This window comes from Mugil cephalus, chromosome 4 (assembly GCF_022458985.1).
Source record: "Mugil cephalus isolate CIBA_MC_2020 chromosome 4, CIBA_Mcephalus_1.1, whole genome shotgun sequence".
NCBI lineage: Eukaryota > Metazoa > Chordata > Actinopteri > Mugiliformes > Mugilidae > Mugil > Mugil cephalus.
Genome location: NC_061773.1, coordinates 26258552 through 26280958, shown reverse-complemented (window position 1 = coordinate 26280958; position 22407 = coordinate 26258552). Strand labels below are relative to the sequence as shown.

Here is a 22407-nt window from a genome sequence, read left to right as displayed (position 1 = left end):
CTTCCTTCATTCGTCATGTTCTAACATTCAGTTGATGTAGAAACAGCCCCAGAAAGGTGAGAATTCACCTGGATGATCATTGTGGAGAATCTAGTTTGTGGTGCTGTTGAACTGGATTTAATTTAGCAAAAGTATGACACTGATCTTTCTTGTAATAAACCTTTTTGAATGCAAGAGAAGACTTGTCAGGGGTGATCACTTCTTTCTTCAGCACATCAATATACAACACTAGAAACCACAGGCTCCACAACAACAGCTTTAAAAAATGTAGTCACGAGCCAAAGTGAACACTGAACGTTAATCCTCTTGTTCACACAGTTCATCTGAGGTTAGATTCTTCAGTTACTCATGATAGTTTTTCAGAGTTGTTGTTAATTAGATGAATTTCTCTCTTTAACTGGGTTTTATTCTCAGGCTGTGGTGGATGGAGGTGAGATGACGACCTTTAATAGACACACATGAAACCTCCTTTAATTTGGGGAAACTAGCCTTTAATCGTGAGCATATTGTTCCTGTTTGTGTTGATGGTTCAGGTCAGATGGAGTCAGAAATGACTGAAAGAGGAAATGGGAATTAATAGTATATGTCAGATTCTGAGAACTAGTTTTCTTTTCTCATTTCTCCACATTAACAGTCAGTGTAAAGAGCTGCAGCTGACTTTAGCCTCCAAGACTCCAGAGTGACGTCTGCTTCCTCATCCAGATGGAATTCACTTCACCATAATCAGCCTGAACCTGAGTCCTTTCACCTTTCTGTGCTCAGTCATCGACGTTATTTCTCCGGAAATAACGGAGCTTCTGTTCTGAAGGATTTCTCCGGAAGTGTTGGCTTGTTGCTGCTTGTACAAGTCTAGAAATCGAAAGTGTCCTGGATGCGTCGGTTGAGCTGTGAGGAGTGGCCTCAAGAGTCCTTATATCTGAACAAATAAACTGATGTTACGATGTTTCTCCTTCAGAGGACTTGGACAGAGATGGAGCTTCTTCCTCTCGTGTGTTTCTGTCTCCTGACCTGCTCTGGAACAACGTTTGGTGACGAAGGTGAGAAAATCTAATATATATCTAATATAATCTTTACAGTGTCCGGATGGAAATGAGCGGACTGTGGATGTTTCAGATCAGTTCTCTTAGTTTAGTGAGTAGGTCTGGATAACGGCAGCATCTGCACCTGCTACTTCCGCGTTTAGCTCCATTTTAAAATAAAGAGAATCCACAGACATCATCCTCCACTATAAAATATGACGCCCTTTACTGACAGCATCCTTCTGGTTCTTTCTACTGGTTTAATCGACATGATCAGGGTTTAGATATTTGTTATAATCTGGTGTGTTTTAACACTGGGTGGGACTGAGCTGCGTCCTCCGGATGCGCCTCTGTTTACGGGAATTAAATGCGCAACGTTTATTCCAGATCGTATTTGTGTGCCCACGATATTTATAATAATATTAACGAAGATTAAAAGGAGGTTTATTCAAATCGTTGTCGAGAACTATTCTCTTGCTTCTCCTCAACTATCTGTTTTCTTTAAATTTTCATCCCAAAATAAACATTAAATAAATATACTCTCTTAGTGTCATTATTGTGGTGTTGTAATGAAAGGATGAACTGCGCAGACAGACGGAGTGGAATGAACTCACGTTTAATACCGACACAAGGTTACCTCCTGGAAAGTTAGAACAGACTACAACTCCCTGAACCCAAGCACTTCCTGTCTGAGCTTTAGCACAAAACTGTGACGGGCTCTCAACAACACCAGTAGACAACTGAAGTTAAACCGGGTGATCATTATGACCTTCATGATGGATCACAGCACTTCATAGTTTGTAAATAAGAAAGCTTTAAATTCCAGGAATGCTTCTCCAACCCACCTGTAACACAGCTTCGGCTGATTCATAATGTTGGAAGCTGTTTGACATTAATACCTGCTGAGTTTTCAGCCTGTTACACTTCTCCCAACATGGACAGAAAAATCAATGAATGCAGGTGTAACCCCTCCCCTCAGCCCAGGTACAGAAGCAGAGTACAGTAATCTTTCTGGGAACCTGTTGTTATGAGGCTCTTCTATCAGATAATCCTCCAGATAAGTTAAACTACACTAACAGGCATTTCCGATCGGATGAGAAACAAAAATGTTTATGCTTGTAAGAGAAAGAAGGAGGAAGCTCAGGTTCTCATTCCAGTGTGGTCACATAAGAAAATGCTGATGGAGACACAGATTTATTGTGTTTCAGACACAGAGTCAATGTTGTTTGGTGTTTTTTTTTTCATGTGGAGATTTGATAAAAAGCTTCTGTTTAAAGTGTTGACACCATGATTCACATGAAGCTGATGTTAACACAGAAGTTCATCAAGTCAGGACGTGATGACCCTTTTAGCGTGTCAACTAGTTTTAATGACAGAGTCATGTTTGTTTTTGCCTGTCTCAGTTTAAAATATGAAGATTATTTCTACTGAACCATATCTTCTGTTCTTATTTAATCATTTTCTTATGTGACCATGCATAAACATTTTTGTTTCTCATTCGATCAGAAATGCCTGTTAGTGTAGTTTCACTTATCTGGAGGATTATCTGATAGAAGAGCCTCATAACAACAGGTTCCCAGAAAGATTACTGTACTCTGCTTCTGTACCTGGGCTGAGGGGAGGGGTTACACCTGCATTCATTGATTTTTCTGTCCATGTTGGGAGAAGTGTAACAGGCTTAAAACTCAGCAGGTATTAATGTCAAACAGCTTCCAACATTATGAATCAGCTGGAGCTGTGTTTAGGTGGGATGGAGAAGCATTTCTGGAATTTAAAGCTTCCTCATTTACAAACTCTGAAGTTGTGAGATTGAACAGATTCAAGTTAAGAAGTAAGTCACTATTCTCCCTTCATGAAGGTGATAATTATCAGGTTTATTTAAACCTACCACGTTCAGTCACAGTGTTTGTCTGGTTGTCGGTGACTGTTGTTGACATTTGGTCCTCGTTCTTCTGAATAAAGTCCAAACAGCATCTGTGTTTCATGGAGTCCTGCTGCTCTATTGATTTCACATCGTTCTTACAGACACATTCTTTCTGTTCCTGCATAGAGACAATGCAGAACAACCTGAATGGGTTCATGGAGGGTTGGATTTGTCTTCCTGGTCATAGATAGAGAACTAGTCAGGAACATGTGTGATTTCACTGAGAGGGTCACTAATCATTTTACTGCTTTGAAAGAGAGACGAGCAAAGTTTCAGGATCAGTGACTAATGTGATGACGCTGATTGTAAATCAAGTAAAGTGGTTGAGTTTTAAATGTGTGAATTTATTCCACATTCTCATCAACACAAAGTCCCCTGCTCTTTATTCTGGATCTGCTGCAGCTAAAATGAAACATGATGAACTGAATCCCACCAGTTATTTCATTCATTCTGGTCTTTACATCCAAAGTTTCTGATAAATGGAAACCATCCGTCGATGAACACTGTGCCAAACAATGTCAGGAAGAATCTGTTTTTTATATTTGTGTTATGATGCTGTCTAGGGTTTACTGGTGTTACAACTATGTGAGATGATAACCACACAATCCAGAAGTCTGTTAATTGTGAAATGTGAAGTGGAGTTTAATTTGTTTACAACTAATTGTCTCTGACTAGTTTGAGGATTATCCAGTTGATGCAGGGGTATTTATTCTCTGTATGAGTTGAAACATGCGCCATAATAAAATCAAGATGTAGGCTTATACAGTTTAATTTGTGTTCTGTTTTCCATCTAGTGGCGATAGGTGGTATTGCGGTACTGTGAGTTGATACCACGAGATGGAAGCATTACACAAAAAATATTGTTAATTTAAGGACATATATGGTGCCATTGATTTCAGTTAATTAAAATAATTAATTAACTGGAGTCTTGTTGCTTGCTAAACACTTGAACAGGATTCCCACAGAAAAATAGAATTTGTAGCTTTCCAATAGAAAACACAAAAGAAATCTTACTTTATTTATTTTTGTCTTCTAGGACCACTTGTCACCACAAGGATGGTAAAACTAAATGGGGAAGTCATTTTACCCTGTTCCTTCAGCACCACTGACATTACAGCTGAAACTTTTGACTGGAGAAAAGAGGATATGAAGGAAGTGTTCATGTACGCTGCAGGGAGTCATTATAATAACGGACGTCCAGGTCAAGATCCATATTTCAAAGGTCGAGTCTTTCATTTTGAAGATCAGCTCCAGTCTGGTAATGCCTCCATAGTTATCAGAAACATAAAGAAGACAGACAGTGGAAGGTACAGCTGTATTTTTCCATTTCCTCAGCCTGGAAGGACAAGATCCATCATTGAGCTCATTGTTGGTGAGTACTTCCATGAAACAGTTAAAGACTCCTGATTATTTACAGAAGTGACTGGTTCATGTGTCCCAGATGAACTCAAGTCAAATTATCATCAGTCAGAAAAACAGTTTACATCATAAAATATGTTTGTAATAAACAGGGTGATCATTTCTTTTCTTGTCTTCAGTTTTATTTGACTGTCAGGTTGATGATTTCACACAAACAACTCTAACATGTATTTTCTTTTCTCTTTTAGATTGTATCTTAACCTCTTAGGGTTTTATTTACGACCATGAACATTTCTGCTTCTTTAAATTGGCTAATTTTACTCATTTATAATCTAAATGCTATAAAGAACTGGAACAGACCTGTTGTTTTACCATGAAGAAAACTCTGAGGTTTCATGTAGTGTGTTAGTATTACTTGTTGCTCTAACACAGGTTATTGGTTGGAGGACTTAAAAGAACATTATTGGAGCTATGTAGTTTTTAAACTCTAGCCTCATATTCCATTTAACATTAATCAGTCATAATACAGATTGTTCAGGCTGAAATTTACAGGGTTTCACCTTCATTTAGTTTATAATCTCTGTGCCAGATTTCATGTTGATAGAGTGAAGTGACTCTGAGATATTTCATTAAGTGCAGTTCCGAGCATCTCCAGCAGGTGACTACACAACTCTACAAAAAACTCTTCAAAGTGAAAAAGAAATGATAATAATGATAATAAGTGTTATTTATGACGCTAAATATTTAACTAAATATCCAATGTAACTATGAACTATATGCCATTGTCGTTTATTTAATTATTTACACGTTTGTTGTACTCTAATCTAGACTTTTTTGACATTTAAAACCACTTTTTAACCTAAAATCGTGTTCCAATATGCCGGAAACTCCAACTACATTAACTTCCATATATGGTCAGACAGGTCATTTTACCGGCTACAAACTCCCCGTGTTTTACGGTGCTGACTTTTTATTGGATAAAACTAGCTGTCAATCAGATACCATTTGCGATACTCTCCTCTGATTGGCAGTTGGAGTTAAAAGACTGTTAATAGCGTCTCTTTACTACGTAGAAGGATGATGAATGGTTCGTTTTGTTTGTGGGCATTTCCTGATTTTGGAGATACTGAACCTCATTGGTTTAATCTTTGGTCAATATTTTAAAATGACCGGAAAGTTGTAGTTTTAAAAGTTTGCTTCGCTGTGACAAAACTAATCATCGGAAATAATTTAGTTTTATTTACGTTATTTTTTGTGCCGATTGAATTTAAACGAGATGAATTTAATGGTTGGAGTTGTATTGCTCAAAACGAGCCACAGTTCGTGATATTATGTTTGTTTTTCGACCTTCGAAAGCTTTTTAACTGCGGCGAACAAAGTTAGCAGGAGAGTTGCTAGCTATTTACTGCCGTAAAATAAGACGCTGCTACGTTTATGTCGTAAATCCTTCATGGAGGGTCATGCATGTGTCGTAAAAACGATCATCTGAGCTTTCAAACGAGCTATAATTTGTCTGGACGGACGTCTCCGGTCAACATGTAAATATAGAGTATGTTTATTTATTAATTTTTACTTTTAAATATCGGGTCGCATCCAACCTCTGCACCTTAAAAGGTTAAAAGACAGAACGAAGGAAAATAAACCAGGTAAGACCTGATTCTGATGACGTCACTGATGAATGATCTCACCTGGATGTGATGAAACTAATCACTGATTATTGGACACATTTATACACCAACATCTCTTTAGTTTGTACCAGTTTTAATCCTGTAGAAGGTTTGTAAATAGTTTTTATATAAATGAAGTGACCTGAAACTATAGAAAGTACATTTTTGACGTCTGGATGATTCTCAATACTTTATTTATGATGCACTAATATTGATAAAGGTTTTGGTTTTAGCTGTTGTAGCTGTGTAGGTTAAAATCAGATGATCTTTACATCTCCATGTATCACTGATGGAGACATTATTAATATTTTATACATATATACCAGTGATGTTCTTTATTTCCATTCTAATGAATCCAGTTTCAGTCAGTGTTTCTGTAATGATCCTCTGACATTGATTGAGGCGTCTCAGCTGTCAGTTTACCAGGTTCTCCTTTTATAAAATTGTTCAGGTCATAAGATAACCTAGAACTTTATTTATCCCTTTGGGGAAATTAAGGTACTACAGCAGAAAGAAAGTGAAAAAAATCCCAAAACAGCAGAATAATTTAGCTATATAATAGTAAAGATGTTGAAAGTACAAAAAATATTTACATATTGCATCACATAGTCTTTTTTGTCCCTCATGATGTTTAATTTCATGTATTTGATCATTAGAGTGATTATTAGTTTTATATGTCAAGCTCCTCTTTCAAGCTGTTGTTTATTCTGTGTTCACAGGTTCATGTCCAAAACCATCAGTCACAAACCTTGATCAAACAGATGACTGGGCTCTACTGCAGTGTGAAGTTCAAGGTGCTTTTCCAGAACCTAAAGTCCAGTGGTTGGACAGTGATAACAACAGAGTTCATGATGTAGAACAACAGGTCACACAAAGTGAAGGAAAATTCAACATTATCCTCAACGCCACTGTGAAAAAGTCTGATGTCTATCGCTGTGTTTCTACACAAGAAGAAATCTGTCATCAGATTAATCAGAAGATAAAAGTAACTTTGCAAGGTGAGTGTTTATTTGAATCTTCAGTTGTTCTCATTCATTATTTTAACTCCCTTCTCCCATATTTTCTACGTCACAATGTTTGTAATATTATTTTGTTAATATGTGAGAAATGTGTTAACACGTATTTAATATTTGTTCTATTCTTCAGTTGTTCTCGTTTATTTATTAACTCCATTCTCCTATGAGTTATATTTACAAAATTTAGAATATTTTTATTGTTAAACTGTCAGAAATGTGTAAACATGTATTTAATAGTGAAGTTAGTGTTGTACTAGATTATATTGTATTGAGGTGTTTCTAATATTGTGGCCATCCCATATTAATACATTAGTGGAGCAGATTATTAAGAACTCCACTCAGGATAAAACAACACAACACATCACCGATTCTGACCTCAGTAGTTCAACATACAGTCACTGGCCAGTTTATTAGGTACAGCAGTGAATTCATTCTAATATAACAGTCCTGCTCTAAATCTAGTCTCCATGAAGGTTCTGGTGTTCAGCTTTAGTTTCTAATCACTGACACATGTTGATTCAACTGTGTTTTCATTTTAAATACTATTGAATTGACACATGTTCCTATTATTTTGACATTATAGTCAGTGACTAGACTAAATAACAGAAACACTTTAGTGTTTAATTCAGTCCAGTTTATCATCACCACAAACTCCATCCTCCACAATGATCCTCCAGGTGAATCACCACCTTTCTGACTCTGATTCAACATCAACTGAACATGAGATCAGTCATGAAGGAGGATTTAATGCAGCACTGTTAAATTAAGACAAACCTTCTCTAGAATCAACAAACACCTTTATAACATGTTAGATAAACATTAAATTAGAGCAGACCAGTTGTTTGAAATTGTATCTATCTTAAATGTACAAATGGTACAAAATACAAATCTACTGGATTAATTTCAGTAAGAACATGAACATAAAGGAAGAAATCAGAGGAGGAATCAGTCACACTCAGGCTCTAAAATACATTTATAAACAGCTGATACAATCTCATCTGTGGAAGAAGAAACACAATAGTCACAATTAGTCACATTTTAAAGAGGAATTTGAAACAGAAGAATTAATAATTAATTATAATTATTAAAATGTAATAAAACTGAAGAACTATGGATCCACATGTGACTCTAAAATATCCTGAAGTTCTTATTGTCTGTGTTTAGAGATTAGACAGAGACTTTAATCAACCAGGTCACACATGAATCACAGAACAAACAACATGAAGGCTCCAGCATGAAGGAGCTTTCAGTCATTCATCATTTTATTCAAACTAAAAACTAAACTTTAACTCTAAATATGAACAATGACAGCACCAGGTAATAAAATAATACATAGAAACATAAAGGCTCAGTTTACAGTTTAATGATTAACATGTGATTAGTTCTCATTGTTTGCAGTGAAGCTCCTAAATATCAAACATGTGTAAAAATAAGTCCATCACATTGAAACTGTGTCTATTAATGACATTTATTTTAGACCTTTTCCTAATTTAAATAAAAACATTGATGTCACCTTCAGATCCATCAGATCAGAATCAGCTGTTCCACATTAGCTCCAGTGATTAGAGGCTCGATAGAGAGCGACAGGTAGAACCTTCTTCATCTAAACCTCTGCTGGTCTCTTTGATACTGAAGCGTTATTAGGCCAAGATATAAAGAGCTCTCTAAGGCCTTCACATAGAAACGTTGAGGACGTCTTTGAGTCTGGAAAGGGATTTAAAATAAATCATTCCACTGTAAGAATATCATCTACAAGTGGTGAAGAGGTCAGATATCTCCACCAGCTCCTCCAGGACTGACTGATTCATCCAATTTAGCCCAAAGTCAGACAACGTTTCTCAGCATGTGTCAGTGTCTGTTCTAGTGAAACGTCATCAGTCGCTGCCCAAGTTCTGAACCAAGTACAGTCCAGGTACCTGGATGTGTTCTTACCCCGTCTCTTTTATCGAGGAGCATCAGGAGGTAACTAGTGTGGACTTGGTTCAGACTGATATCCCAGAATATCAGGTATCCCACACTGTGTCCTACAGTTGTTCAATTCAGAGTCAAACTTGTCAAGTCTGAACTACAATGAACTAAAAAGTCAATAAAAATGTCCTCCCATGATCTGCTGGTAACTCTGCAGCTGTTGGTGTCAAAGTGCTGCGTCTACAACCAGAAAGAGATTCATAAATGTCATGTCTAAAAAGAACTAAATCAGAGCTACAGTTAGTCAGTGAACATGCAGACAAAGACCAGGTCCTCTGGAAGGATGAGCTCTGAAAACATGAGTCAAAGACACGAGTTGTTTGTCCACAGTAACAGTCGACGTGTTTGACAATTGTTCAGGAGACTGATTATCATTCCTATGTATTTACTGGATATTCTTCCATCTCTAATTCTTCTACATTTGTTAATATGCTTACACTATATTCTACTTTATTTTACTAGATATTACTTATATTTTATTTCGTTTTAATCCTCTGGAGTCGATGGTGCGTCCAAATCACACGACCAATTTAAGACGACGTAGCAGCAAGATGCTTCTCACTGAGTCTCTGTTTCTACTTTTCTAGACATTAGTACTTATTATTAATAATACTGATTGTGACACCTGGTAGTTTTGTAAATGGTCGTAAATAGTTGTGAAAAATAATCCTGATTCATTTCCTGCATTTTAATAGTAAATAGTTCATTCATTATGTAAATGAAAGTAAATAACTTTGGTCTTTGCTAAATTTGTGCACGAGCTTTTGAAATATACAGCTTAGATTTGTATTCTAAGTTATCTAAATGGTTCATTAAATATGTTTGTGGTTTTCACAGTGAAAAGTTTAACTTTTTCCTGCTGAAAAGAATGAAAACAAACAAGATGAAATATAAAGATAAAACCTTAAATAATCAAAAATCAATTATACTCTGAACTCCAGAGAGTTAAACTTAGTTTATTTAATCTTTCTTTTTACTTATGGTTCTTAAGAGTGTTTTTTTTTATGTTCATCTTAACTACTGTGACCAAACAATGTCCCTTGTGGATTAAAGTCTAAGTCTCAGTCTAAGAAGCTCAAAGCGTGCGTGAAGCCTGGAGGTGGAAATGTTGTGGTTTGGTAGCTTGGCTGCCTCAGAGACTGGACGCTTTCAGTCACTGATTCAACTCTGAACTCTGCATCAGTGTCAAAGAGTGACTGGAGATAACTTGAGGACATGTGTCTGAAAGATGACGTGAACCTTTGAACAGAATAAGGATCCTAAACTAACAAATCCACCAAGGAACAGCTCAGAAAGATGAAATGGAGCCCAGATTTAATCCATTAAAAGCTGTGGAGGAATTTAAGACGACCAGTAAACCTTCAAACATTTTAAAACTGGAGGAATTTATCTGGAGAGTGAAAATGTCTCAGTTACACATAAAACCTACGAGAAGTTAAATCTGCTGAAGGTGCAGAAGGTTTAGTTACTGGAATATTACATCTGTTGATATTTCTGTTCAATAGATGATTTAAAAAAGAAGAATTTTCCTTGTGGTGTTGTTCAAATAGACACATTTATCTGGAGACCAGTTTCAAAGAGCATCACATACTTGTTTGTCTAAATACGTTAAATGTGATGAACTTATTTCCTCCACAATGACTGCAGCTTCCTAACAGCTGCTTCATTCACCGCAGCAGAACTGAAGAAAAACACAATTAGGTTTTGACTTAAAGAGAAGATGAACATAAAATAGAGCTCAGAAAATATCTGAGTAATAAACTGGAGACACTTTATTTTTACCCGGTTTTGTCTCATCAAGAAGTTGATGATTGCACATAAATGTCTCTAACATGTGTTTTCTTTTCTCTTTTACATCTTAGGAAAAACAACAGCAGAGCCAGTTACCCAAGGTTAGTCCTCATTATGACGTTACTGAAGATCTCACCTCTACGTGATGTAGATTCACCTCTTGCCTTGTTATGAATTTTACTTTCTTGGCATCTAAATCATTTAAAACATTAATGGTTTCCAGTTTTATTGGAAAAATGAAATAACATGTCCTCCAGTTAAATCTCTGATCAGCTGCTGTTTGGCTCAAATTAATAATTATAACTCATCTGTAATGTGAACAGATTCCATTTAAATTTACAATTCATTATCAAAAATCTCACTTAGTCAACTCCTCTGTAAACTACTGGACTCCACGACAATAAATTCTACCTTTTATAAAATGTTCTGTTCTTGTTGACACGGTCAGAAATGTGGCTCCTTTCTGATCGTCCTCCAGTAAAACTCCAATAAGAAGCATCATCAGATGAAGATGTCTCTGAGATGTAGTCCAGAGTCCATCCCAGCCTGGGCTCAGGGTGGAGAAAACCTCCAGACAGACTGTCAGACATGTTTTCACATCTCAGGATCACAGCAGGAGGAAAAGCACAAGTCACATGGAAAAGGCTAAAGTAGAGAGGCAGGACAGAGATTCAAAGCTCCTTCATACTGATGAACAACACGTCTCAGAAAGAGGAGGATGCTACAACATCAGCCTCCTCACTACTGACACCAAAACCTAAAGCAAGCTGTTAGCTGTGAACCCAAGCAGGAGGAAACTGGACATTAGATCCATGCTGACATCACTGAGCCTGCTTTTAATCTGCACTGACTGCTACAGTTTAGATTTCAGGACCATCAACACATGCTGCTGTTCTCTCTGACTGTGTTACATTAACTTTATGTCTTCTGTTTCAGGATCAAACACTGGATGGATTGTTGGTGTTGGTGTTGGTGTTCTTGTTCTTGTTATTGTTATTGGTATTCTTGTTTATTGTTGCTGGAAACAAAGAGCCACAAAAAGACACTATAGAGGTAAGTCTAAGTAATTCTACCAGTAAATCTGATCAGACATCATCATCTTCTTCCTCTGTTTCCATGTCCAGAGTCTTGACAGTAGTTTAGTGAGAAATGAAACCTTGTGTTCATGTTTCCACTCATGATGACTGAACCTGTGTGTGATTGCTGTAATCCTTCCTCCTGTTCATACTGATCCTAACATGGACAGGACACAGTCTCCAGTCCTCATTCTATTATCTGGACTTAATGTGAGGCTTTCAGCAGTCTGACTTCATCCACTGGATATTTGTCAAAGTTTTCTCCTTCATCAAACCAAATGTCCTTTCAGTCTTTCTCTTCCTGTAAGTTCTAAAGTGACAGTAACGTGTGAAGAGAGACACTTGATTTGAGTCTGACTGAGACTGATGAAGCTTCATCTGAACTTTACAATCTGGTTTAGTTCACAATGAGGATTGTGGCTTTTGACCACTATCACAGGAGGAAGTATGAACAAGAGGAGTGGATCAGAACAACATCATTTACTTCATTTCTCACACTAAAACACTTTTAGGTGGAGGAAATGTGTTTGAGTCAGACACACAAATAAATGTTGTGTCAGAGGAAACTGAAGGTGAAATTATTGTGTTTTCTTTCTGCAGCCAAACATGAAGCACTCAAGTCTGAACTTGACAAACTTAAAGCAGCCAAAACTGAAGAGACTCCACATCCATCATCAGGTAAAATGACGGCGACAAATCTCAAGTGATAGGTGTGTTTCTTCCTCATCTACTTTTATTCCTGTGACAATTATGACGAGTTTCAGTGGAAACATCTGGTGAAAGTTAACACATCTTCTTTTTAGTTTCTCTATAATCGTCCTTAAACACAAACACATTCTGTCAAATATAATAAAACTTAAAATCCTCCAAACATTGAACAGAACAGTTTTAGTTGGAGCAAGTTAAACATACTCCCACAGTCTGAGGCTCTTTAACCTCACTGGAACAATTGATGAATGAATCTGAATCAATAGAAAACTCACAGGTCATAATATTGATGAGATTTAGATGGATAGATAGTCCGCATTCTATTATCTGGACTTAATGTGAGGCTTTCAGCAGTCTGACTTCATCCACTGGATATTTGTCAAAGTTTTCTCCTTCATCAAACCAAATGTCCTTTCAGTCTTTCTCTTCCTTTAAGTTCTAAAGTGACAGTAACTTGTGAAGAGAGACACTTGATTTGAGTCTGACTGAGACTGATGAAGCTTCATCTGAACTTTACAATCTGGTTTAGTTCACAATGAGGATTGTGGCTTTTGACCACTATCACAGGAGGAAGTATGAACAAGAGGAGTGGATCAGAACAACATCATTTATTTCATTTCTCACACTAAAACACTTTTAGGTGTTTCCATCTTGAAAACCTTTCTCCACTCATCCTCTTAACTTACATATGTTTATTTTCTTTCCTGCAGGCACAGGTAGTGTAGTTTAAGAAAAGGAAACTCATCATCCACTGAAAAAAAAGGAGGGTCGACAGCTGGACCAATAAGTCACCTGATGACTTCTCTGTTTCACTTTAGTCTTTTTTTATTCATGTGAGGACCACTGAAACTTATTGACTCATCTTTTGTTCTCATTCAGGACATTTTTTATTTATTTATTCATTTTTTTTAAAGTTCAGGTTCACGTTAACTAAAGAAGTTTGTTTCTCTATTAACACTGAGGTTCTGCTGTTTCTCATTGTGACTCTTGATGCTGTTGATGTAGATTTATCTCATTCATGCAGGTGGTATAATGTGACTTTGTTTTATTTTATTTTAACGTGAGTCTCTCATGTACAGTTATGAACAGAAACACTATGCTCTTGTTGACTATGATATTTGAATATATATATATATATATATATACATATACATGCATTTCATTTAGTGGTTCAGCTCGAGATTAGTATTTCCTTTGACTAAGATGAATAATCAATTCATGATTCAGTTGTTCCCTCAGCCTTTCAATGTTTACAATCCAAGAGAACAATAACTTTAATTAAAATATAGATTGTAAAAAAAATAGCAGATGATTTTAACACATCAAGTATTTAATTTAATCAATTCATTGATGAATGACTTCAGCTCTGATTTTGTTAAGTGATGATGCATTTGTTGTTCATCATGTGGTTTCATGCTGTGCTTTATTATTTCTATCAGGATGTTTAAATAAAACATGACAATAATCAAACTGTTTCTTTGTGTGATCAGACCTTGATGAGAGAAACGCGGCCCCCTGGTGGCTGACTGCAGTACAGGACATAAAGCCCATTCTCTACAACCAAACGTCTCATACACTTGTGAAAGGGTACCTTTTGCATCAGTAACAGACATCTAGGGGCGTGACAAATCGTCAGTATATTATGCCTTGGGAATGAGAACGAGCAAACCCGACTTTATTCACGTCCGTCTGTTCATGAATGTAAAGCATAGACCTGTTTGTCTTGTGTGCGGAATCAAAGTGGCTCTAACAAAATTTTGTCTCTTCAGTTTTCATTGAAGTAAATTATCATTATTATGTTGTTGTTGTTGGCTTATCAAAAAGGGTTAGATGAAGACAGAGAGAGGTGGAAGAATTTTATATTTTATATTTAAATAACAAGTCCTACTTTTAAAAATAATATGTAATATTAAGCTTGTTCCAAATTCAGATGAATTGAAATTGATGAATTTTGTTCAGTATTTCAATAAGTATCAAGTCTGGACTGCAACTTTGTCCCAGTTTTTAAGTTTGGCTGTGTATTTGAGTTTGACATCCCCAGTCTAGTAAAACTACTCCATCACACGATTAACAGAAAAACAAAGATTCAGACTTTAGGAACCTCATAGAAGCTTCAAACCGGCATCCTGCCCTCGAGGTGACTGTGCCACCGCGTAGCCACACTGTGAGAGACACTCAACACTGGATTCAACTCCATTCAGTGCTCCTCTTGTTTTGGAAAGGAAATCTCCTCTTCAATGGATTTTATTGTCCAACAAACAAAGAGACTTTGTCTGAGGAAAATGTCTTTGCATGTTTTGTTTACCAGAGAGGACAGAGGAACAGTCACCATGCACACAAGCTGCAGACGAGTTAATTCTCTCCATGTTACAGAACATACAGCTTTTATATTTTTCTACACTGTAGGATGTTTCCTCCCATCATGCTTCTCCAAGTACAATTGTCCTCAGCTGACACTACAGTCATGGTTGAATCCAGATGGAATTAATGTAACCAGACAGTTTGGGAAAATAACGTCTGCATAACAGAAAACACAACTCACAGGTTCACTGCATAACAAGTACACCTTCTACAGTTCCTTTGCACTTCTTGTGCGCTAAAGAAATCCAAGTTCTACTTATTCTTCTCCTACACAAGGATACATAAAACTCCATTACAATGTCCAACAACAACTGCTCTAGATGTGTTTGAAAATTATTCAGCAGCAAAAGTGGTGCATTACATCAGTATCATCATCAAGCAGCAGCTATTTTCCTTCAGAGACTGCACACATCTCTGCAGATGCTCAGTTAATGCATCGATTGTCCACAACTAACATTTCTCACATCAAACAGTCAAGAAGACACAAACTTTTACAGCTTATAATCATCTCTGTGTCCTGGTGTCTGGACCAGTCTACCCTCTGAACACAGAGACCAGATGCATCCTGACAGGGCATCAAAACAGTCAATAAGTGAACTAATGGAGAATCGGTGGGATTAATAACTCCGCTTTAATTCAACATTTCCAACTGGAATCCCTCACAGTGTTGGTTGTTGACTGTGTAGTAACCCATATTCAATGTCACTGTATACTTGTACATATTGTTTTACATATATTTCTTGTGTTGTTTACATTCTCTTACTTATTCTTATTGCCTATTTGGCTCTTGGTTCACTTTGGGTAGGAGCTGCTGTAGCGAAAAGTAACTTCCCTCTGGGATCAATAAAGGAATTCTGATTCTGATTACCTTTTGGAGATCCAATCCGTGACCAGGGGCGAGTTCGGCCGGAACCGGAAGAGGGGTCACGGAGAAGCGCGAGGAAAAGACGGAGAGGAGAGTGAGTGACAGCATGGCCGCGGAAACATTACAGCAAAGAAAAGACTTTGAGGAGTTAAAACACGCTGGTTGAGGAACATATGTCGAGACAAACGGACATTGAGTCTCAGAGTGACTGTTCAGTGAACGCAGCACCGTGTTTGAGTTTACATGAAGAGAAAAAGAGTGAAAAGAGAGAAGTGCAGCTAGAAGCTAATGTAGCTCACGTGAGTTTACCTGGCGGCCTTCACGACGAGCAGCTCGCGGAGGTGAAGCCTGTTAGTCTGCTGTGTAACCGGTCTGCATGAGAGGATCTGCGGTGAGTGTTTACCACGGACGCTACCGGGAGAACGGACGGGAGGAACCGTCTAAGGCCCAGGCTGCATTAACACGCTGTGCCGCAGAAAGGTCAAGGACGAGGACGCCATTACTGCCGTGAGTCTGACATTGTTTCTTTTCTGGCTCCTACGAACGCGAGCGTCGAACCAGGCCCGCATCACTCCACTGACACACTGGGTACCCATTCCATCTTATTTTATTTTCATGTAGTGAATAAAAGTGCTGGCTATAGGTGGAATATTTTGGTTGTTGTGCTTTTGAAACTTGGGTGCATATTGAAAAAAAAATTGAACTGAACAGAAACTGGTTCTTTGTTTATTGATTGGTGTAGTGAGTTAAAGGGACAAATAAGTCTAAGATTTTCACTTGAATAGTTGTTTTTTTTCCCATTATTGAAATATTTGATTGTGTGTTTAATATTTACAAAAGTAAATCGTTAAAACTTACCTGTGTCTGTTCTTCTTTCCCATGGTATCTTATAAATAGTGTTGTTTATGTTCATGTAGTCATTGTAGAGAGTGCTTGTGTTTGAGGTGTGAGTGCTTTAGAGGGAGGCTAAAAGGAACTTAATGGGTACCTATAGAGAAAGAAGTAACTTCATTAGTATTTCATTTATGTATAGTAGTGATTAAAAAAAACCCCTAAAAACGGAGTGGGTTAAATAAAAAGTAGTTTTAATAATAGAGTTCACACACAACAGTTGATAAACAGTGTATTGCAGCAGACCTACCTGCTGCCATTAGTAACCCATAAAGAAAGTGATTTCTTGCATCTCAGTAAAATAGACCTGACGTCTAGGGGGCGCTACAGCCCTGTCTGAACACTATATTATGTTTTACTGCAGCTGCTTGGACCTTGTAATTACACCTTCTCCCTCTGGTAAACACACACTTCTTCTAAACTCTTCCAGGGTTTGACACTGTCATGAATTAGTTGTTTGCTGTTGTGTTGATGACCCTGATGACTTTACAGTGACACCATCACAACCAAGCTCTTTTTGGAAGAGATGATATCACACAACAGTTCACAACAGCCTTCTCACACTTATCATCTGTACATCTCATCTTCCATGCCGCTTAATTTTTGTGGCCATAAACCACCTGTTGCAGATCAACTGCTCATTACTGGTTTATTTATTGAAGGCGTTCCTGCTGACAGAGACTGAGACGACCTGAAAGTAACTGAACATCTGAATGAAATCTAGGTGTGTCTGCCTGTAGTTTGTCTTTATTCCTGTAGTAGAGCTTGTGTATCTTTCTTCCTCTGGTTTGTAAAGATAAAGTTTATTGTGTGTGGTACAGATTATGACGACCTTTGAGCTTCATGGCTGAATAAATCACCTCGACATTAAAATAATAAAGTAGATACGTTAAAGAAAAACAGAGCTGTAGTGATAAACTGTTTTTATATCTTAGGGATTTAGTTGCCACACAGCCTTAAGTTTATCATCAGGTCATAACTTGCACTAAAACCTTTTGGCTGTGAGTAAACCAGAAGCAGATCCACAGTGAACTCCACCAGCTTTGGTGTCTCTCCACTTGTTCCTCTCTGTGCCAAGTTCTTCCTTGGATTTTCTTTTCCTGTCTTACTTTCTGTGTTTTTCCACCATTTGATTGTTGCATTGGTTTGTCCTTGTGTGCTCCACCCTCATTCATTTCACCTGTGTCTTGACCAGCGTCTTTAGGGTTTGCTTTTTAGGATTACCCTGCCATCTGCAGCGTCTCAAGACGTTTTGGTTCGCAAATTTTTTTTATTAATTACATTTTGTTTCCTTCTCCTGGCCTCATGTGACAGCTAGGACTCATCTATCTGCTGAAGCTTGAGGAGGAAACGATCTGTGGAGGGGAAATGAAACTGAAGTTGATCTAGTGGGTGAGTGGGAAAGACTCAAAAGCTGGTATTTAAATGGTCCAATATGTCCTTGATGAAAATAATTAGTTATGGTAATTACAATTGTTTAATTTATCTGAGTTTCTGTGTTCTGTCTGCTGGTGATTTCATACAGACTGAGCTCTTTGATAAACGCTGCTGTAAATATGTGGAGGTTAATCCAGCGTCAGATTTTAATCTGAGCTTCTCTGAAAACTAGTTAGACTCAAACAGAACATTCAAGAGCTTTATTATTAAAACCTGATCCTCATGTTGAAGAGCAGATTGATGCATGTGACCATGAAACATAATCTACTGATAGAAAACATGTGTAAACAGCCAGAGGTCACAGTAAACTGTTGACGTGTGAAAAATGACACCCCCATGAATGAAGTGCAAAAAAACAAGGAGTGCAGATTATAAAAATGTGGCAAACAATGAGGAAGCCAGTTGATGTGGAGATGAACATAAATATTATTTAGAGGTGAATTTAAAGTGACTTTGTTTGACAATATTTTATACAGCCAGTTACTTCTTTTTTCTTTTTTTTGAATCTGATGTTTTTTTTTTATTTTTTTTATTTATATTAGGTATGTGTGAAACATGGATCAGGGGGTCACTTCAGCACTGGACAGCTCCTCGAACCCCTCTCATTTTTTAAACAACTTAATTCAACCTCAAATTCTACAGGATTACAGTAAGAAGAGATCTGAAAAAAGAAAATACAAATTTGAACATTTATATAGATGTGTACCTATACATATAAAAGTCCAGACGTAAAAATATAAATACAGAGATAATTTTCACACATTTACCATTCAGCTAAGTGCACAACAAGACAAGTAGAGGGTTAAAATACAGTGAAGAACAAAACAACATTTACAACATTAATGTCAGTGAATCCATTTGATTAATATATTTAAGACGTTCCGGGGCAAATGGCTGTTGGTCTTTGAGTTTATTATCTGATATCAGTCAAATGGGGTAAAATTTTAAAAGGTTTATTAAAAATAAAATTTTCCCGTTGATTTTTTTAATTATTTGTTGTTTTTCCCAACCTGTGTTTACGTATGTAAAACTCCTGACTACTGCCATTTTAAAACAAAGAAGATCGCTTCACCACCGGACACCCTTTTTTTAAATTTTCTGCAGTTTATAATCGGACAAATTTAGCCCCCCGGCTTTAATTTGTAAATTTACTTTCACATTCTTTGGGCTGCATTTTTTCACTTTTTTTAATTTGGCCCTTTTAAATTTCACTTTGTGTTTTTTTTAAATCTTTGACTATCTGACTAAAACCATCTTTCTTCCGCTATCTGTTTTTAAAACTATCCCTTTCTTTTTCTAGCTCTTCCTTTTTTTTTCCCACCGTCAAAAACCCTGGGGAAAAATCACCGAGAAAAACTAAAAGGGGCCCGGGGACTTGTTGAATTTTTTCTACACGTCCATTTTCCCTTTTAAATTTCCACCCTTTTTAGGGTTACCTTTTGCCCTTTTATGACTGAGAACCTCCACAGAAAACCCCACAAGCTTAAAAACCCCAGGTGAGGTCCCCTTCAGCCCCCGGGACACCCTCCCCGGGACCCTCTCTCAATGAGGGGGTCTTTTTCAGCCGGGACACATTATTTTCCCTCTCCCCTGGGCATGAGGCTTTAATTGAACGTTCCCTCCAGGGTATGTTTCAACATTTTCACATGACAGAGCCCGAGATCCGGATTTGATAAACCCTAACACCAACTTTTAAATTTTTGCCCCCAAGTTTAAAGGTCCAGAAATGTGTTTTTAAAAAGGGCTACATTTCTTTGGATCCGAAGCAAAAACTAAAACCTTGCCCCCCGGGTTGAAAATGAAAACTTTTGTCATGCTTTTTCAAACAAAACCCTTTTTCCCAATCCCTACCTGAAAGGCACCCAAAAACAGAAAACCCCACGGGGTCAAACTAACAAACAAACTTTTACGGGGTTTTGAACCCGTTCGGGGTCCCCCCTACGTTTTGTTGGAGCTTTTTTTTGAATCCCAAAGGGGGCCCTTTTGGGTGGGATTCCTGTAATGGTGGCAGGGGCGGGTTTTCTGTCCAAAAAAACACCCCTTTTGGAAGTTTTCACTGTTCATTAACAAAAAAAAAAACGCGACTGACACAGTTTTTAAATTTCCCAAACAATAGATTAAACTTTAAATCTCCGAAAAGAGTTTAACCCAGCCAGCGGTAAACCTCAAAAAATCTTCCCGGTTTAATTTTAAACCTTGGGGGCCGTTATCTCCTGGGATGATGACGGAGTCGGTCCCCCGGGCGATCAGTTCATTAGCCCGGGCCCGGGCTGCCTCTGAAGACGCGCCGGAAACCCAAAGGGATAACCAGCCCCCGGGCCCCCCGGCCTGTTTTCCCCTTGTCCCCACCCTTCTTTCCCAAAACAAACGTCGGAGCAAATTTCCAACGGGCGATAAACTGGATAAACGACCCCCAGACTGGGGGATTTAAGGGTAACTTTCTCACGATAAAAAAATTTTAAAAAATTTTTATATCAGCTAGGACTTCATGCTTAGTTGTGATGCGGGCCCTGTGTGTTTTTTTGAACGTCGTTTCTTTTTCAATTGCTCAAAAAAAATTTTTTAATAAAAGATCCTAAACCATTTTTCCCCTGCTTAAAATAAGACTGAGCCTGGGGCGGGTACCTGTGTGGATTCCTGGGGAAATTTAAACTCCAAACCACTTTTTTTGCAAGGTTCATCTGATGGCCCAATCAAAGGGACAGATTCACCCCATTTTTTTACATAACTTTTTGCTCATAAAAAAACCCCGGCACAGGCGAACAACCCCCCCTCTGTTTGTTTTTGAAGACCCTGTTCCCCCATGTTTCAAAACCCAAACACAGAGAAAACAGAGGGCGGGTTTTTAGCATGAGCAAAAGCTGCAAACCTTAGTAAATCTGGACCCTAGCCCTCTGCTAAAATTGACTGAAAATTTCCCCTTTAAAGTTGTTGTTTAAAAAAAAAAAAAAAAAAGGTTTATTTTAGATTTTTTTCCACATCCTTTTTGTGACAAAGGGGCTTTTCCAAGCACGCTTCTTCCCCTGAAAAAATTTAACTTCTGATTACGGGTTTTTAATTTTTGGGAGATGTTGCTCCCAAAAACGACCAGAAAGAAAACTAAAACCGTCTAAAAGAAATCGGGGTGTGTCTTCTCCTGAATTTGTCTTTATTTCCTTTTAAAAGGAGTTTTGTGTCTCTTTTTTCCCCTTTTTTCTTCCTGGTTTTGAAAAGATAAATTTTTATTGTGTGTGGTACAGTTTAAGGGCCCAACGTCCCCTTTACTTTAAAAAATAATAAAGTAGCTGCAAAAAGAAAAAAAAGAGCGGGGCGGGTGATGAACTGTTGGGTTCCATAACTCACACAAAAAAAGCCTTTTGGTCGTCAGAAAAACCAGAAAAAAGATCCACGGGTGAACTCCACCAGCTTTGGTGTCTTTTCCATTTTTTCCCTCTTTTCCCAAAGTTTTCCTTGTGTTTCCACCTTGTTTTTACATCCTGTTTTTTTTCCACACTTTAAATTGTTGCATTAGTTTTCTCCCTTGTGTGCCCGCCCCATATCTTTTTAACCCCTGTGTCTTAACCCATGTTTTTTTAGATTTTTTTGAAAAGAAAAATTTGGCGGGATGAATCCATAATGGCTTTTATCAATGAAATCAGAAGAAATTCAGAATTTCCTCAAACCCCAACTCAGGGTTACAGACCCCAAATTTTTTTTGGGGGTTCAAAAGCTCTTTCTGTCCTACATACAAACAGAAGAACACAAAAGGGGTTTAAAACCCACACACTACCCCATTCAGTCCTTTATCTTTTACAGCTGGGACGGGGCCCAAACCTGAACGGCCACGGGAAAGCCAGCCCTTAAAAGAAAAGGGTTGGAGAGTTTAAAAAAGTACAAGGGGAAAACTTACAATATCAAAAAGGGGTTGGTAAGGGGGGAAAAGAAAAATTTAAAACATTCAAAAAATTTTTTGGGTCCATTTCAAAAAGCAACTTTCCAAACATTAATAAATTTCTTTTTTAAATAAGGGGTGTGAGGACTCAGGGGTTCAGAAATTTAAAACTTTTTAAAAAGTTGATCCTTCTCTGGTTCAAAAAAAAAGAAAAAAAAATCAAGAGTGAACTACTTTGGGAATGACAAAAAAAAAACACAAAAAAAAATGACACTGAGAACGGGAACAGACAAAAGGGGGCTGAAAAAAAATAAGATTAAAAAATGAACAAAAACCCGGTTTGAAAGAAAAAAAGGCTGATGGTTTGCTCGGGAAAAAAAAGAAAAAATCCAAGAAAAAAAATTTCTTTGGGGGCACATCAATAAAAACGGGCAGGGCAAAAAAAACAATTACA

At 37.5% G+C, this 22407-nt stretch overlaps 1 protein-coding gene and 1 long non-coding RNA gene across 6 annotated transcripts; both read left to right on the top strand.

Annotated features, from left to right (window-relative positions):
* Nucleotides 1-650: 650 nt before the first annotated feature.
* LOC125007409 (butyrophilin-like protein 1) lies at nt 651-13988 on the top strand. 5 transcript variants are annotated; one of them, XM_047584235.1, is made up of 9 exons: nt 651-1037; nt 3980-4315; nt 4551-4558; nt 5918-5948; nt 6689-6967; nt 10816-10845; nt 11681-11797; nt 12421-12498; nt 13239-13988. In XM_047584235.1, exons 1-9 carry the CDS (start codon nt 941-943, stop codon nt 13256-13258), a joined length of 996 nt encoding a protein of 331 aa, XP_047440191.1. In that variant the 5' UTR covers nt 651-940; the 3' UTR covers nt 13259-13988. The 5 variants fall into 5 exon arrangements, 4 of the variants coding, with proteins under 4 accessions (XP_047440191.1, XP_047440190.1, XP_047440192.1 ...); XM_047584234.1 differs by having other exon boundaries at nt 12421-12530; XR_007112681.1 differs by having other exon boundaries at nt 652-1037; nt 11193-11797; nt 12421-12530.
* A 1797-nt stretch (nt 13989-15785) lies between these two features.
* On the top strand, nt 15786-19399 carry LOC125007410. The gene is made up of 3 exons (XR_007112682.1): nt 15786-16261; nt 17960-18037; nt 19383-19399. It is a non-coding gene; the product is annotated as an uncharacterized LOC125007410 (long non-coding RNA).
* Nucleotides 19400-22407: the final 3008 nt, after the last annotated feature.

Excerpts from the sequence above, each read along its gene's own strand:
- LOC125007409 (XM_047584234.1), top strand. The coding sequence starts at position 941 with ATGTTTCTCCTTCAGAGGACTTGGACAGAGATGGAGCTTCTTCCTCTC. Across the intron at positions 6,968-10,815 it reads GATAAAAGTAACTTTGCAAG|GAAAAACAACAGCAGAGCCA; the intron begins GTGAGTGTTTAT and ends TTTACATCTTAG. Across the intron at positions 10,846-11,680 it reads AGCAGAGCCAGTTACCCAAG|GATCAAACACTGGATGGATT; the intron begins GTTAGTCCTCAT and ends CTTCTGTTTCAG.